Below are 17,708 nucleotides of genomic sequence, written 5' to 3' on the forward strand. Positions count from 1 at the left end.
ACCCATGAACAATTAATGTTTTTCCAATTCTTTAGATCTAGTTTTAATTGTGTGAAGAATGTTTTGTAGTTATGTTCATATATTTCCTGTGTTTGTCTCGGGAGATAGATTCCTAAGTATTTTATATTGTCTAGGGTGATTTTAAATGGAATTTCTCTTTCTAATTCTTGCTGCTGATATGGGTTGGAGATATATAGAAATGCTGATGACTTATGCAAGTTTATTTTGTATCCTGCAACTTTGCTAAAGTTGTTGATTATTTCAACTAGCTTTTTGGTCGATTCTCTAGGATTCTTTAAGTAGACCATCATATCATCTGCAAAGAGTGATAGCTTGGTCTCCTCATTGCCAATTTTAATACATTCAATTTCTTTTTTCTGCTCTAAATGCTACTGCTAGTGTTTCTAGTACAATGTTAAATAATGGTGCTGATAATGGGCATCCTTGTTTCACTCTTGATCTTATTGGGAAGGTTTCTAGTTTATCCCCATTGCAGATGATGTTGGCTGATGGTTTTAGATAATTACTGTTTATTATTTTTAGGAAAGACCCTTCTATTCCTATACTTTCTAGTGTTTTCAATAGGAATGAGTGTTGTATTTTGTCAAAGGCTTGCTGCGTCTGTAGTTTTCTTTTTCCGTTTTTGACCTGCCTGGCTTTGGCATCAGTGCCATATTTGTGTCAAAAAGTAATTTGGTAGAACTCACTCTTTGCTTATTATGTCAAATAGTTTGTGTAGAATTGGGATTAGCTGTTTTTTGAATGTTTGATAGAATTCACTTGTGAATCCAACAGGCCCTGGGGATTTTTTCTTAGGGAGTTCTTTGATGGCTTATTCAATTTCTTTTTCTGATATGGGATTATTTAAGAATTCTATTTCTTCTTCTGTTAATCTAGGCAATTTATATTTTTGTAAATATTCATCCATATAATTTGTATTGGCATATTTATTGCCATATAATTGGGCAAAATAATTTTTAATGATGTCCTTACTTTCTTCTTCATTAGAGGTGAGGTCTCCCTTTTCATCTATGATACTGTTAATTTGGTTTTCTTTTTTCCTTTTTTTTACTAGATTGACCAGTACTTTGTCTATTTTGTTTGTTTTTTCAAAATACCAGCTTCTAGTCTTATTTATTAGTTTAGTAGTTCTTTCATTTTCAATTTTATTAATTTCTCCCTTCAATTTTAGGATCTCTAATTTAGTTTTCTTCTGGGGGTTTTTTAATTTGTTCTCTTTCATGTTTTTTGATTTGCATGTCCAATTCATTGACCTTTGCCCTCCCTAATTTGGTAATATATGAACTCAAGGATATAAATTTCTCCCTGAGTACTGCTTTGGCTGCATCCCATAGATTTTGAAAAGATATCTTATCATTGTCATTTTCTTCAATGAAATTATTAATTTTTTCTATGATTTGTTCTCTTAACCGTTTTTGGAGAATCATCTTATTTAATTTCAAATTAATTTTTGATTTGGCTCTCCGTGTACCCTTACTGATCATTATTTTTGTTGTGTTATGATCTGAAAAGGCTGCATTTATTATTTCTGCTTTTCTGCATTTGTTTGCCATGTTTTTATGCCCTAGTACATGGTCAGTCTTCGTGAATGTACCATGTACTGCTAAAAAGAAGGTGTATTCCTTTTTTTCCCTATTTATTTTTCTCCGTATATCTATTAACTCTAATTTTTCTAAGATTTCATTCACATCTTTTACCTCTTTCTTATTTATTTTTTTATTTGATTTATCTAAATTTGATAGTGGTGAGTTCAGGTCTCCCACTAGTATATAGTTTTTCTATCTATTTCCTCCTTCAATTCTACTAGTTTCTCCTTTAGAAATTTGGGTGCTATACCATTTGGTGCATACATGTTGATTACTGATATTTCTTCATTGTCTATACTCCCTTTTATCAGGATGTATTTACCTTCCCTATCCCTTTTAATTAGATCTATTTTTACTTTGGTTTTGTCAGATATCATGATTGCAACTCCTGTCATCATATCAGTTGAAGCCCAATAGGTTTTGCTCCAACCTTTAATTCTAACCTTGTGAGTATCTACCCACCTTAGGTGTGTTTCTTGTAGACAACATATGGTAGGTTTTTGGATTCTAATCTACTCTATTTGTTTTCATTTTATAGGTGAGTTCATCCCATTCACGTTCAAAGTTATGATTGTCACTTTTGTATTCCCCAGCATTTTGATATCCTCTCCTAGTTCTGTCCTTTCATCTTTTGCTATATCCTTTTAAACCAGTGGTTTACTTTTAATCAATACCCCTAATCCCCTCCCTTAATATGCTTCCCTTTTTGGCCCCTCCCTTTTTGTTTCCTTCTTGTCTTTTTAGGGTCTGTTTAGTTCTCTCCCCCCTCTTTTTCCCTCCCTTTTTGTACTCCCTCTCCCCTAGCCCCCTTAGTTTTCCCTTCTAACTTTCCCTGTAGGATAAGATAGAATTCAAGACCTCAGTGGATCTAGATGCTCTTCCCTCTCAGAATTGATGCTACTGAGAGTAAGGTTTAAGTATTACCTATTAGCACTATCTTCCTCTCCTCCTTATTAAGAGTGTTCTCCCCCCTCCCCTTCCCATGCGTATCTTTGTGTTATATTTTATTTTATTTCTTCAAGTATCTCTTGGTGCCATCTTTGATTCCCTCTCCTTTTTTCTTTTTTTGCATATCATCTTATAGAACTCATTCCCCCAATCTCTCCCTGTGAATGATTCTTCTAATTAACATAATAGTGAATATAATTTGTGAGAATTACAAATAACATTCTCCCCATATATTTACACATATAATTTGATCTAATTGTAGACCTTAAAGAAGGAAGTTTGAATAAAAAAAAAACATATTTTCCCTCTCTTTCTTATTTACCTTTTCATGTTTCTCTTGATCTTTGTGTTTGGATATCAAACTTTCTACTTAGTTCTGGTCTTTTCTTTACAAAAACTTGGAAATCTTCTATTTTGTTGAATGCCCATACTTTCACCTGGTAGTATATAGTCAGTTTTGATGGATAGGTGATCCTTGGTTGAAGACCCAATTCTCTTGCCTTTCTGAATATCATGTTCCAAGCCTTGCGGTCCTTTAGTGTAGAAGCTGCCAGGTCTTGTGTGATCCTGATTGGTGCTCCTTGGTATCTGAATTGTCTCTTTTTGGCTTCTTGTAGAATTTTCTCCTTAGCTTGAAAGCTCATGAATTTGGCAGTTACATTCCTGGGAGTTGTCTTTTGAGGATTTAGTGTAGAGGGTGTTCTGTGAACTCTTTCCATGTCTATTTTTCCCTCTTGTTCAAGAATATCAGGGCAGTTTTCTTGGATGATTTCTTGTAGTATGATGTCAAGATTTCTGTCTCTTTCTGGCTTTTCAGGTAGACCAGTGATCTCAGATTGTCTCTCCTTGCTCTCTTTTCCTGATCTGTCATCTCAGTGAGATAGTATATGTTTTCTTCTATTTTGTCAGTCTTTTGACTTTGCTTTATTAATTCTTACTTTTTTGCAAGGTCATTTCCTGCCAATTGCCAAATTCTGGACTTTAAAGACCGGTTTTCCTTTTCAGTTTGGTCTATCCTGCTTTTTGTGGCTTCTAGCTGTTTCTCCAATTGGCAGTTCTTGTCCTTTAAACTGTTATTTTCTCTTTGAACTATTTCCCACTTTTCTTGCCAGAAGGCTTCCATCTTTTTGATAAGCTCCAATTTAAATTCTTCAAGAGCTTGTGACAATTTCCATTTTGGGGAAAGGTTTTGGGTTTAATTTAATTTCCTCTGTAGCCTGGGCTTTTCCTCTGTAAAAATTTTCCAGGGTCAATGCCTTCTTCTTTAATTTATTTTTTTTTGGTGATGGGCTATTTTTGTTCCTGGGCATAATTTGCCATCACTGTGCAGGTTTTTCCTTGCCTTTTTAGTCAGAAATCTGAGTGAGATGGGCAGACTCTCTGTCATTGGAGCTAAGGAACAAGGATTTTGCCTGAGGCAAGCTCTGGAATCTCTGTAGCTTCTACTATTCGCTGCCCTTCTCTGTTCTATCTTCCTGCAAGCGCCCATGGTCTGCGCTCTTCAGTCTGCTGGGGTTTCAGGTGTAGCTGCTCTCAGGGGTAGGTCTTTGGTGGTCTTAGTGAGTTCCTAAGGACCTAGAGCTGCCCCTCCCTCCCTCTAGAGTTGTTGCTCGTTCACTCACTGGTTCTAGAATGTGCTGGCTCTGACCCTGGCTCCGTAAGTGGGGTGGTGGAGAGTAGATCAACTCACGTTTTGTTGGGAGCTTTTTTACCCCCTTATAGTGTGGAAATGCCCAAATCCCATGTACCTTCAATGCTGTGCCCTACTATAGAGTCCCTTCTTTTTTATGAATTTGGGGTTGGGTTTTTTTTGTCTTTTGAGGTAGTCTATATCAGTGGGTGCTGAGGAGAGGACGAGTCTTGCATATAGAATGCCACCATGTTTACCCGGAAAGCTGAATAGAACTTAGAAAAATTAGAGATAATAGATGTCTGGCAAGAACTCAGATCAATACTTAAGTGAATACTTTTTCATTTATTTAACTTGGAAAGGTCATGAATCAAAAGGATAATTTGTAATCTATTGTCATTTATGTAACACGTAAGTTATTCTCTTGTAATAAATGTATTGTATTTTATGAAGTTTATTAAGGATTATTAGAATTAGGAAATAAAATACAAAATAAGAATAGCACGTGCCTAGGGCACATTAGCCCATTCACATTTCACTTGCTACATCTTGAATGTCCAGTAGAGAGACGCATGTGCTTAGAAGTGGAAGAAGTGAGAGTCTTGGGAGGCAGAGAGCTCTTTAAATACTAAATTGTGTTCTCACACTCAGTTGAGGACTCAGGTGAGATTATAAGGAATTCTGGGAAGTACCCAGGACTTCTGGGGATTGAAGTCCAGGGTTCAAATCTCCATTTTACATACTCCCCTGTGATCTTATGTGGGAAACCAGTTTCCTCAAAAGGATCATGGAAACATAATCAACTTAAAGATTTCAATAGTTTGAGGATAAGAGGAAAAGAGAACAAAACTAATAATTGCTAGGCGCATTGACAAAAAGTCAGTTAGGGGGCAGTCCCCTTTGGCATAAAAGTATACATACAAATTAAATGTTCAATCAACCACAACCAAAGTTCATTCTTGGTCTTTCTCGTGCAACTTGTGGTCTGTGGAGGCATCTTTATGGTATCTTCTCCAAACAGTTCACTTTTTGGATTTGGAGAGGTAGCATGTTTCTTAACCTAAAATTTCTCTCTCAAGGAATTTAAACTTTGCAAATTAAAATAATAATAATTATACATTCCCCCCCTGAAGAGGGTGATTGAAAAGCACAACAATCACTTAAGGATGCATGCCTGAGTTATGAGGTATATGAATCAATTGGTAAGAGAAATCAAAAAACATTTTTAAAAATCCAAATAAAAAAAAAGATAATTTCTGGATGAAATATAGACTATCAAAATCTTATGTGTAAAAATTCCAAATAAAGGAAAAGTAAATTTATAACAGGTCCTTGAATCAGGGACCAATTAAAATGATATGAGCAATTTAGCATTTACCCAGTCAGTAGCCAAGACTACAGAAAGTTGGCACATTATGAAAGACAGGAAAGGGACAAGATTAAAGGAACCAGGTAGGAGCCAAATTTGAGATACTTGACTGTACGTATTTTCTTTTTTTTTTAAACCCTTATCTTCCATCTTGGAGTCAATACTGTGTATTGGCTCCAAGGCAGAAGAGTAGTAAGGGCTAGGCAATGGGGGTCAAGTGACTTACCCAGGGTCACATAGCTGGGAAGTATCTGAGGCCAGATTTAAACCTAGGACCTCTTGTCTCTAGGCCTGGCTCTTAATCCACTGAGCCACCTAGCTTCCCCCTCTGTAAGTATTTTCTAGAAGAGTGTGGATACAAGGAAGACCTACGAATTAACATATGTCAAGAATCACCACCTCGAATCCACATTAATATTTCCTGTGGGCTCTTTTTGGCATTATTCAGGTTCAGCTTTGTGCTTCTTTGGCCCTGTGCAATGGCTCTTTTGTGTATCTTGCCTGGAATTGGAGAGAATCATTAAGCAAAGTCCCATAATTTTTTTTTATACAATTAGTGGCATCATTTTTATAGTCTCAAGCTTTTGGGGCAATCATTGACATTATAGCAAATGTATTTTAAACTTATTACTACTAAGTCAAAAAAATTTTAAAAAATCTTAATACTGGTGACATGTGCTTCAAATATAAAACGGAGAGAAAAAATAAAAAAACTGAAATAATATTGCACATGCAAGAAAAATAGAATAATAAAAGTTTTAAAATTTAAAATATAGCTTATAATCATTGACACACTGTTTCAGCTAAGGAAATATAGAATACAAGGCTTTCTCACCAAAAACGAGATCCATTTCCTCTTCATACCTGGCCATGATCCACTGTGAGTACAAATAAATTAATTTCACAAGGAAACAGTTTTTTATAAAGAACAGTAGTACAAATATGTAGGTATCATTATCCCCAAAATTCTCAATAGCCCAGTTAATTACAATAGCAAAAAAACACACTATCATTTTTTATATGAGTCTGCTGTGTGACATTTAAAAGAACCTATGAACTGATGGATATTTGTCACAATTTTTATAGGCATAGCAATATTTCAACCTTGGCAAACATATTTTTAAACAAAGTAAAACTTACTTGGGTCTAGAACATCATCAAGAAATCTAGATATCATTAAAAAAATGTGGGAGTGGAGTCTAGGAAAAACTCAACCCTCTGTACTGTTGATGTTTGGTAAAGTGAGCTGAAGAGTTATAAATGAGAGATGCTCCTCTTTTGAGAGTCATCCAGGGGCACCATGCCCTGGGATTAACTTCCCAGCTATGTTGGTATGAGACTGTGATATCCCATCCATTCATATTTTTATAAATGCGGGAGGTGTCCCTGTTAGGGGCAGGCAAAATGACCAGAGTTGATGGAAAAAAATATAAAAATCACGTCTAAAAGACCCCTTAAAATCAATTTGAGATATTTAGCTCATTAAATTTTCTAAAGGTTGTCACACAATTGTAGCAATGTTCTGATGGAGTCCATCTATCTATGTGATAATTTACAAAGTCAAAACAGAAAAAAGGCTGTTTTTATATAGGCTTATTCAATAATATTTGTTCAGTATAGTTATAGGGGAAAAGCAACAGAATATAACAGTAGTTAAAAGCCAGTATATTAATATGATTCAGTGTAACCGAATAGTAGTGAATGCATTAGTATATGAACTTAAAATCAACAAAATTAAACCTTAAACAAAACTATCAGTAAAATGCAATAAAATACAGAGATTTTTATAAAACATTGGAGTCCAATATGCCTTAAAAATATAACCTCCAGTCTCTTTAATATTCCTTGGTTTGTTTTTTTTTAATTATCCATTTAGATGCCTATTGTCAGAAGGCAGAAGATTGGTGAGGGCTAGGTAGTGTGGGTCAAGTGCCTTACCCAGGGTCACACAGCCAGGAAGTGTCTGAGGCCAGATTTTAATACAGGACCTCCCGTCTCTAGGCCTGGCTCTCAATCCGCTGAGCCACTGAGCTGCCTCCCCATAATAAGGATAGGTTTTTAGAATCTCAGATTGGGCCAAAGAATTGCAGGGACATGAATTTACCCCCTGAATCTCAGGAGATATAAATAACAGAATCAGTGCACTCAAAAGATACCCTTTTAAATAAGCCATGCTTGTAACTTCCTGTTTGGAAAAATCTCTTCCTTCTCTTTCTCCCCTCCTATGGTCCCCTGTCCCCTGCCCCCTGCCACGTGGAGGCTAAGGAAAGAACAACCCCGTTTTTACCAGCTGGTTTTTGATCCTAAAGAAATTGGGTCTGCTACCAGCAGCCTGGGACGATCTTTGATCGGGCTCAGAGACCAGATTTTCTGGAGTTGGGTCTGGAGCCGGGCAGATCAGGATCATCGGGAGGGCAATATGGGTCTGGATTACAGGAGCACAGAAGCAGGAAGGCAGCAGCCGGGCATGTAGGGCCAGGACCACGTGAGTGGCAAGCAGGCAGGAGTGAACTAAGTCAAGAGGGTACGGAGCAGATGGCTTGGACAAGCTGAATCAGCAACAGCTTTGCGAGGGTAAAAAACCTTGGCCCAAAAAACGTAACTTAAAAAAATAATTATCTAGGCTATCTATTTTTTTTAATTTGAGAAGTTCTCATCCAATCTAGTGGTTGCCATTAACTTTAACACTTAAATTAGTCTCTTGTAATAAAAGTATTATATTTTATGAAGTTTATTAAGAATTATTAGAATTAAGAAATAAAGAAAATACAAAATAAGAAAAGCACGTGCCTAGGGCACATTAGCCCATTCACATTTCACTTACTATATCTTGCATGCCCAGTAGAGAGACTCATGTGCTTAGAAGCAAAAGAGAGAATCTTGGGAGGCAGAGAGCTCTTTAAATACTAAATTGTGTTCTCGCATTCAGGTGAGGACTCAGGTGAGATTATAGGGAATTCTGGGAAGTACCCAGGACTTCTGGGGATTGAAGTCCAGGGTTCAAATCTCCATTTTACACTTAGGGTTTTTTTTTTTTAACACTTTAATACTTCACTGTCTAGCACTGTATCTTGATACCTCCTAGGCCCTTAATAAACACTTATTGATTAGTTGATTCTGAGTACTTTCTCTAAAGGTACAGATTTCAGTTTATGCACTCATCCTTTTGCTCATCTCTTGTTCATGTCCTTCCTTGACCTTCAGAGCATCCATTTAGTATGATCTACATTTCTTTAAAAAGAGAGCGCCATGTGAGCAGTCTATCTGCTCTCCATCATGCCTTTATATCCTAACTTCACTTTCCAGCCACAGATCTTTTTTTTTTATTTTGTCCCAGTACATTATTGGTAATGTGATGCAACCTGTTTGTGCTAACTATATATGAGGCAGTCCCTCTTTTGGGTGACCCACAATTTTGATTTTTTTTTTAGGCTGTGAAATTCCATTATGCTTAGCCATTAACATTATTGAAAGAATAGGCCAATAAATATGTGGTCTCATTAGTATGGATACTTTCTCCACTAAGGCAAATGTAACCCATATATTGCCCATCTTATGGGACTGTTTCCATGTCCTACCATAATTCTTCTCTAGGGGAGCCATCAACATACTATAGAACTTCCTTTAGATCTTTTCTTTGTGTGGAATACCAGTATAGAATGGAGGTCTCTGTTAAATCTCACTCTTATCATATGACTGACCTGTATTTTTTTCCCCAAGCACACAGTCCTTCTTTTCTCCTGCATATCATTTCCCCTTTTGTAATGTATTGAATGAATATTGTTAATAATGGTAATAATAACTGATTCAATATATATTACATATATAGAAATGAAATTAGTTGATCTGTCAAATTCTTACCACTTGATATTTTAGCTTCTATAGATTTATTCTTCCCATTTGTATTAAAATCATTATACATTGGGGCAGCTGGGTAGCTCAGTGGATTGAGAGCCATTCCTAGAGATGGGAGGTCCTAAATTCAAATCTGGCCTCAGACACTTCCCAGCTGTGTGACCCTGGGCAAGTCACTTGACCCCCATTGCCTAGCCCTTACCACCCTTCTGCCTTGAAGCCAATACAGAGTATTGGCTCCAAGATGGAAGGTAAGGGTTTAGAAATAAAAATCATTATACATTTCCATGTGATGCAATTAGCATACTGCCCACTTTCATCAATCCATCAAATGGCTATTGCCATTTCAGTTGCTATCTTGTGTTTTTCTTTTGTGTTCTTACATGAACTCATTCTTCTTCAGGTACATCATGCAGATATATGTACTCAAGCTTCACTTCTTCAAAATGCTGATGTTGTTATCATGAACAATGTCTTTGAATATTTTCTTGATAGATCAGAACAGTCCAGGTATGTTATATAGCCTTAAAAAATCAGTTTGTTCTTACGTTATGTTTAGTTTTCAGTTTATAAAATATCTACATTCAGTATTTTTCTTGGCCTATTATTTTTTTAAGATAGCTTGAATATATCTACATTAATAGAATAATGTTTTCTGAAAACAAACTTTACCTATATATAGTTTTTAATATGTTACATTTAAAGTACAATAAATCAGGATGGTTAGGTGGCTCAGTGGAGAGAAAGCAAGGCCCTACCACAACCCCATTAAAAAATTAATTTCCACACTTAAAAAAAAAGAATATAGAAAAGCACTCAAAGATCAAAGTTGGAAAAGAAGCATTTTAATCACATGCTAAAAAGAGTACAAAGTCAGAAAAGTTATTTTAGTCACTGAAGTATCTTGTGATTTCCAAGTATGAAGTATTATTAAGCCTTTGCCTTTTAAAACTTAATGATAGGTAGCCAAACCATTACATCATTCCTTAAGAATAAAAAATTACAGGGTTCATATTGTACAGGAATTTGATAGGAGTCAGGGTTCTTAGAAGAAACTTTAAATCTTGAATCAATGTTGATGAAATGTATAAGTAATATGGCAGTGTCAATAATGAGGTCTGGATCATTTTTTACATTTCTGACATTCTTGCGATTATATTGTAAAAAAGTATACATGATAACAAAACAAACAAAGTAGGTCCCTATTGCCCCAAGACAATCCTTTTACACTCATTAGTTTACTTTCTCACTTACCACAGTAGCTATTCTAAATCATTTCATCCCTTCTAAAGCCTCCCATGACACCTCCTTTCAGCTAAAGCCCTCATCTCATACTTCAGTCAAAAAATTAAGACCCTGTACCAAGGTGTTCTTGTCTCCTTCCCAGTTTATTTCACTCGGACTTCTTCCTCTATCTCCTCCTTTATATCTGTCTCAAATGAAGAGATGACCTTTCTACTTGCAAACACTTCTGCATGCACTGTTATCACATCACATTACTTCTCCAACAGATTGTCCCTTTTATCATTCCTGTTCTCTTTATTTTTTTAAAAAAATTTTCCCATGGTTACATGATTCTTATTGTCTCCTTCCCCTCTTCCCACCCCCCTGGAGTTGACAAGGAATTTCACTGGATTATACATATGTTATCACTCAAGTGCTATTTCCATAATATTCATTTTTGTAATAATCTTTTAAAACCAAAACCCTATAAATGACTGTCTGCCATTTGATCCAGCCATTCCCCAATCAAAGGACACCCCCTTATTTTCCACATTTTTTGCCACTATGAGAAGCATGGCTATAAATATTTTTGTACAAACAGAACCTTTGCCGTTTTTAAAAAATCTCTTTGGGATAAAAACCTAGCAGTGATATAGATGCGACAGAGAGCATGCATTCTTTTAAAGCCCTTTGGGCATAATTCGGAATTGCCTTTTAAAATAGTTGCATCAATTCACAACTAACTACCAGAAATACATTAATGTCCCTGTTTTGCCACAGCCCCACCAACATTTATTATTTTCCTTTACTGTCATAAATAGCCACTCTGTTAGTATATGGTGGTACCTCAGAGTTGTTTTGATTTGCATTTCTCTAATCAGAAGGGATTTAGAACATTTTAAAAATTTGATGTCTTCATCTGAAAACTGCCTATTTGTATCCCTTAACCATTTGTTAATTGGAGAATGGCTTGGTTTCTTACAAATTTGACTTAGTTCTTTGTATATTTGAGAACTTAGATCGGAGATTTTTGAGATGGAATACCTTGACCAGTTCTCCTACCAAACCACTCTGGGTGTACATAGATCAGGTTTGATCCTGACCAATCTCTAAGGAGTTTTTTTTTATCTTGATTCATTGTCCCTACCTATATTTTACTCCAGAAAAATCTCCAAATATTGTTTAAATAAAGCATATGCTCTAAATTTCTCTAAATGTGGGTAACAGCTCATCTTCAGTCCTCTGGAGCCAGTATTAGTCATTACAATTCATTTGAATTCAACTGTATTCTTCTTTTTTTTATTTGCATTATTACGTTCATTGTTCCCTCATTTTTTCCTTATTCACTTTGCACCAGTTCATATCTCTTTTCATATTACTGAGTTATTCATATTCATTATGTCATGTGATAACATATAACATTTCATATGCTATAATTTGTTTAGACATTCTCCATTCAGTGGTCACCAATATTTTTATAACTTTTGGTTAACCACAAATATTTTATATAAGCTCCTTATTTTCCAGTAGAGCAAATTGAGTCCCTTGAAGGTTAAGCACTTTACCAAAAAAAAACAAAACACCTCAAAGTTCTGACCACAATCAAATTCTCTAGTTTCTTTCCACTCGACCTTCTTTATTAGTCTTGTGCTTCTTGAGAGTAGACATGCAGTCTTATATAAACTTTTTGTCTTATATATGACCTAGCATTATGAACTAGGTGTCAGAAGGATATAAATGAATGAATATTGAGTGAATAAGTTTGTTTGTTTTTTAAACTATTATTAGGAGAAAAAGGAAGATCAAAGAAGAGATAGAGCCTTTCCTTGTGGTAGAGAAAGTGAAATAACTATCAATAGAGGAAAGGCAGTGCTTCAAAAGCCTTATTTTGCTTTTATTCCTTTGCCAAGAATTATCTTTACATTGATTATCATAGAACAGATAATTAAGGAGATAAGATAGTAGGAGAGTATTTCATTACCCTTGATAAATTTACATCACTTATACCAAATGAAAGTCAGACTTGAATAGAGAAAAAATGGCAGATATAATTTCTGTGCCTCAGTAGTATTTTAAATTTTTTTTCTTATTCAAGAAGCAAATTTTTAGAATTAACCTGTCCATCCCACTACTCTTCACCACTATTAAGAATTTTTTTAAATTACCAGGTTTTTAAAATATATATCTACATATAATCTGGCAAAGCAAGTTCCTATATTAGCCATGTCTGAAAATTGGTTTTTCCCATAATTTAAGCTCATCACTTCTCTTTCAGGAGGTCAATAGTATATTTCTCTTCATTCTTTTGTTCTATGTTTTATTATCATATTAAGTAGAGTTCTAAAATTTTTCAAAGTTCTTTTTCTCTATAATGTTACTGAATAACATTTCCTGAATTACTGAATAAACTTTCCTAGTTCTAGTCACATCAATTTATAAAGGTCCAACTAGTTTTCTTTGAAATTTTCCATTCCGTTATGACATTATTCTGAACTGGACCAAACGAAATGGACATGTATGTGTGTTTGCACATGCATGCTTGCTTAAACATATGCTCACAGAAGCTCGTGTGTACATGTGCACACACACACACAATGAAAGCCCTATTAACAGTTTTATGGTTTGGACATCCTGTATATAGTAGAACAGAAAATTGGATTGTACACAAAACCCCTAATCTATTATGTTTAATTTCTTTTAAAAATATAATAAATTCAACATGTAACATGTAAGCTGTCCTGAATGTCTGTGATTCCATCCAGCCTTTATATTCTTTTCTGTCCATGTAAAAAATGCTTCAATGATAGCACTTTTCCTTTTTATTTTTATTTTTTATTTTTTCTTTCTTTTTTTAGGGGGGGTAGGGAGGAGAAAGATGGAGAGACAACTATATACTCCCTCCAGCATCTATAGTTTCCTTTTCTGTTATGTTAGCCAGTCTCTGAAGTGGTACTAATTTCTTCCATGCACTCATAATTTGTTGTTAATGTCACCTTCTATGTCTAAATTATGTATCCATTCAGAGCTTGTATTGCTGTATGGCATAAAGGTTTGGACAGGTTTCTTTCTGCCTGCCTACTTTCTTGGTTTTCTTGTTTTTTCATTTGCATGCTAAAATGGTTGGTCTGCTTTTTCTATCTTTGATTAATGAAATCATTTAAGTTGAAATTTCCCCTAAGTATTGCTTTTAAATATATCCCATGAATTTTCATGTTTTCTAATTGTCATTATCTTAATGAAATTATTGTTCCTGTGATTTCTTCTTGGAGCTTAAATTATTCAGTTTCTAGTTAATTGTTATTTACTTTTTAGGCCCTTTATTGAATGTAATTTTTATTGCATTATGGTCCATAAAGGATGTGATAAATGTTACTGCTTTTCCACATTTGATATCTCTGCCTTTTTTTTCTTACTAGAACTTAAGCTTATTAAATTCTGCTCCATCCTCCTTTTAAAAAATTCTTTGTATATTAGTTTCAAGTCTCATTCTTGGAAACAACATATTATCAACTTTAGTTTCCAATTCATTTTTCTTCCTACACATTGATGGGTGAATTAATTCCATCTATATTTACACTTGTGTGGTTATTAACTGTGAATTTCCCTCCATCTTATTCTTTAATACTCTTTGTGTCCCACTATCTCTGTTCTGCTTTTTTGACTAATCTCTTTCTTAGTCTTAGAGTCAATACTGTGTATTGGCTCCAAGGCAGAAGAGTGGTATGGGCTAGGCAATGGGGGTCAAGTGACTTGCCCAAGGTCACACAGCTGGGAAGTGTCTGAGGCCAGATTTTGAACCTAGGACCTTCCATCTCTAGGCCTGGCTCTCAATCCACTGAGCTACCCAGCTGCCCCCTCTGACAATATAGTTCTGAGGGGATATATGTGTCATCTCCCTACTTAAGAATATAAATGACTTAACCTTATTGAGTCCCTTACATTCACTCTCATGTTTCCCTTTTTATGATTCTCTTGACTCTTGTATTTCACTGTCAGATTTTCTAATAACAAGACTAGTAACTAATATTTATATAACACTTACCTGTATCCTGTATCTAGTACTTTGCTAGCACTTTACAATTATTGTCATTTGAACCTCATAACTCTGAGAGGTAAGTGCTTTTAATATCCCCACCTTAGAGATGAGGATACTAAGTCAAACAGGATAATTGGGTTGTCCAGAGTCACAGAATTAATAAGTATTTGAGCTGGATTTGAACTTGGGTCTTCCAGATTCCAGGCACAGCACTCTGTCCACTGTGCCACCTACCTGCCTCTGTGTAGCTTTTAACATTTCATCAGAAATACTCTATTTCATTAAAGCTTCATTTGTTCCTCTTTAGAATTATACTCAGTTTTTGGTTTGATATTCTTGATTGTAATCTTACCTCTTTGGTCTTCTGGAATACGATATTTCATTTCATTTTGTTTAGTTTTTTTCAGGAGATGATCATTTGGTTTTTCTAATTTTTGCTTTTCTGAGTCTAAGAGATCTAGGCATTTTCTCTTATGATTTCTTGAAATAAGTTATCTAGCATCTTTTTGTACTCCTGATGTTCAGTAAATTCAACGATTCTTTAACTCTCTTTCCTCATTTTGTTTTCCAGGACAGTTTTTTTTGTTTGTTTTGCTTAAGATAGCTTACATTTTCTTCTAATTTTTTAGTTTTATTTTATTTTAATATTTCTTAATGCCCCATGAAGTCATTAGCTTTTCTTTGCTCTGTCCTTAATTTTCTTGGAGTTATTTTCTTGGTTTTTTGTTGCTGTTTTTTTCTGTGTCTCTTATTCCAAGTTAATTCTCTTTCCATATCATTCCTCCATAGCTCTCATTTCTTTTCTCACTTTTTCTCTACCATTCTCATATGTTTCTTAATTATATTTTATTTTTTCAATCCACAAAACTATATCTCTCCCACCAAGCACCAGATCTCCCCTTCCCCTAAGAACTAAGGAAATGTAAAATCCTTGTTAGGAGCATGTATAGTCAAATAAAACAAATTTCCACATTTGTCATATCCAAAAAAAAGTCCTTCATTTCTCTTAACAAGAGATTGAAAGCATTATTAGTCTTCTAGAATTATAGTTGTTGTTTATATTGAATAGACTATTAATTCTTTCAAATTTTGTTTGTCTTTACTAATTTCTTGATTTAAATTGTATTCCTGTTTGTTTCACGCTGCATCAGTTCATGTGTCATCCCAGATTTCTCTGAGTCCATCCCCTTCATCATTTCTTATAGCACTCTGGTTATTATATCATGTTTGTGTGCCATAAGTTGTTTAGCCATTTTCTAGTTTATGGACAACCCCTTATTTTTCCCTTTAGATTTCTTTGTGACCTCAAAAAGAACCATAAACATTTTCATAAATTCTTAGGTTTTGTTTTGCTTAGAACTCATCCTTCCCCTTAAATTATTTTCCAACTAATTCTGCCTTCTCCATTCTCCTATTTCTCGGTAATGTAGAATTTATTTCTTTTACTAAATGTGTGTGTATTCCTTCCTCCTCTGACCAGTCCAGATGAATGAGGTTTACTTTCCAACCACCCCGCTCCATATCCTCTTCCTTGTTATATGGGTATCTATTTGTTTTTTCTGCTTTTCTCTATGCCCAGCGTATTCCTCTTTCTTCCCAATTCCATTCTTCTCTTAAGATTGTCAAGGCAAAACAACCACTCTCAGGCTTTTTTCTAATTAAACTTCCTCTATGACCCCTGATGATGATAGAATTCATAAAGAACACATTCATTATCTCCTCATATTAGAATTAAAATCAGTTTTTCCCCTTTACAACATTATGCTCAGTTTTGTTGAATAAATTATCTGGAATATGCTATTCTAAGCTTTTTGTGTCTTCATAGTAGTGACTGCTAAATTATATATGATCCTGACTAATTCCTGGAATTCTTTATTTCTGGCTGCTTGAAGTACTCTTTCTTTGACCTAAGAGGTTTGGATTTTGGCTTTGATGTTCTTGAGAGTTTTCATTTTAGTTTCTTTCAGGAGGTGACCAGTGGAATTTTTTTTATATAATGCTCCAACTTTTGTTTTGGTCATGCTGTTTAGGTCATCCAGTGATCCTTTAATTAATTCTTGATCTGTTTTCTTGTTCAGTTGTTTTTGCAATGATATAATTGACATTTTCTTCTATCATTTGTTTTTGTTTTCATTTTTTTAAACTTTCTTTATTTCTGCAATTAATTCTGCTTGGTCTTGGATCTGAGCTGTAATTTCCTTTGAGGAAGATCCAGCAATGAAACAGAGATGGAGCAGTTAGATAGGAGGGAGAATCAGGAGAAAATGGTATTCTAAATACCTAGAGAAAAGAAATTATGAAGCAGGAAATAGTGATCAACTATGTCAAAGACAGTAGAGAAGTTGAGAAGGAAGACTGAGAAAAAGCCACTGGATTTGGCAATTAAGAGATCATTAATAATTTTGGAGAATAATAACAGTGAAATAATATAGTCAGATGCTAGATTGTAAGGGGATTAAGAAGAGAGAAATAGGAGGTACCTATTACAGATGACCTTTACAAAAAGCTAAACTACAAAGATGAGCAAAAAATCCTCTCTTTAGCATTCAAAGTTCTTCATAATTTGATTTCTCCTTCACACCTTTCAAGTCTTCACTGGCTTTAAAAAAATTTTTTATTGTCATGTAAAAGACACTTCCATATTGGTCATTGTTGCAAGAACAAAGTCTTTTTTACATAAGCAAAACTCCAAATTAAAACCATAAAACCATAAATGCAACTGATGTGAAAGATGACTCGCAACAGTTCTTTCTCTGAGGGTGGTTAGTATTCTCAGTCAGGATTGTCCCAGATCATTGCATTACTGAGAGTAGCCAAGTTTTCACAAACAATTATCATACAATATTGCTTTTATTGTGTTTTAAAATATTTATTGACTATCTTAATAGAAAACAAAGTAAATAATACAATAATAAAGTAAAAATTTATGTATTTCTTGTTGAAAAAATAAATTTAAAGTGTACTATGAACATATAAAGTAATTCAAGGCTTGGTCCCTACATTTTTTGTATTTATACTTTCTGTTGTAATGTTTTCCAT

The 17,708-nt window shown here is 34.6% G+C and overlaps 1 protein-coding gene across 2 annotated transcripts in view; it reads left to right on the forward strand.

Annotated features, from left to right (window-relative positions):
• Positions 1–17,708, forward strand: part of LOC100011572 (uncharacterized) — a 52,808-nt gene that overhangs the window by 29,870 nt on the left and 5,230 nt on the right. For both annotated transcript variants that reach the window (XM_056811041.1, XM_007473247.3), the window contains exon 7: positions 9,813–9,919. In XM_056811041.1, the coding sequence (XP_056667019.1) occupies positions 9,813–9,919 (107 nt within the window). The remainder of the gene's footprint in view (positions 1–9,812; positions 9,920–17,708) is intronic.

The sequence above is a fragment of the Monodelphis domestica genome, chromosome 1 (genome assembly GCF_027887165.1).
Source record: "Monodelphis domestica isolate mMonDom1 chromosome 1, mMonDom1.pri, whole genome shotgun sequence".
NCBI lineage: Eukaryota > Metazoa > Chordata > Mammalia > Didelphimorphia > Didelphidae > Monodelphis > Monodelphis domestica.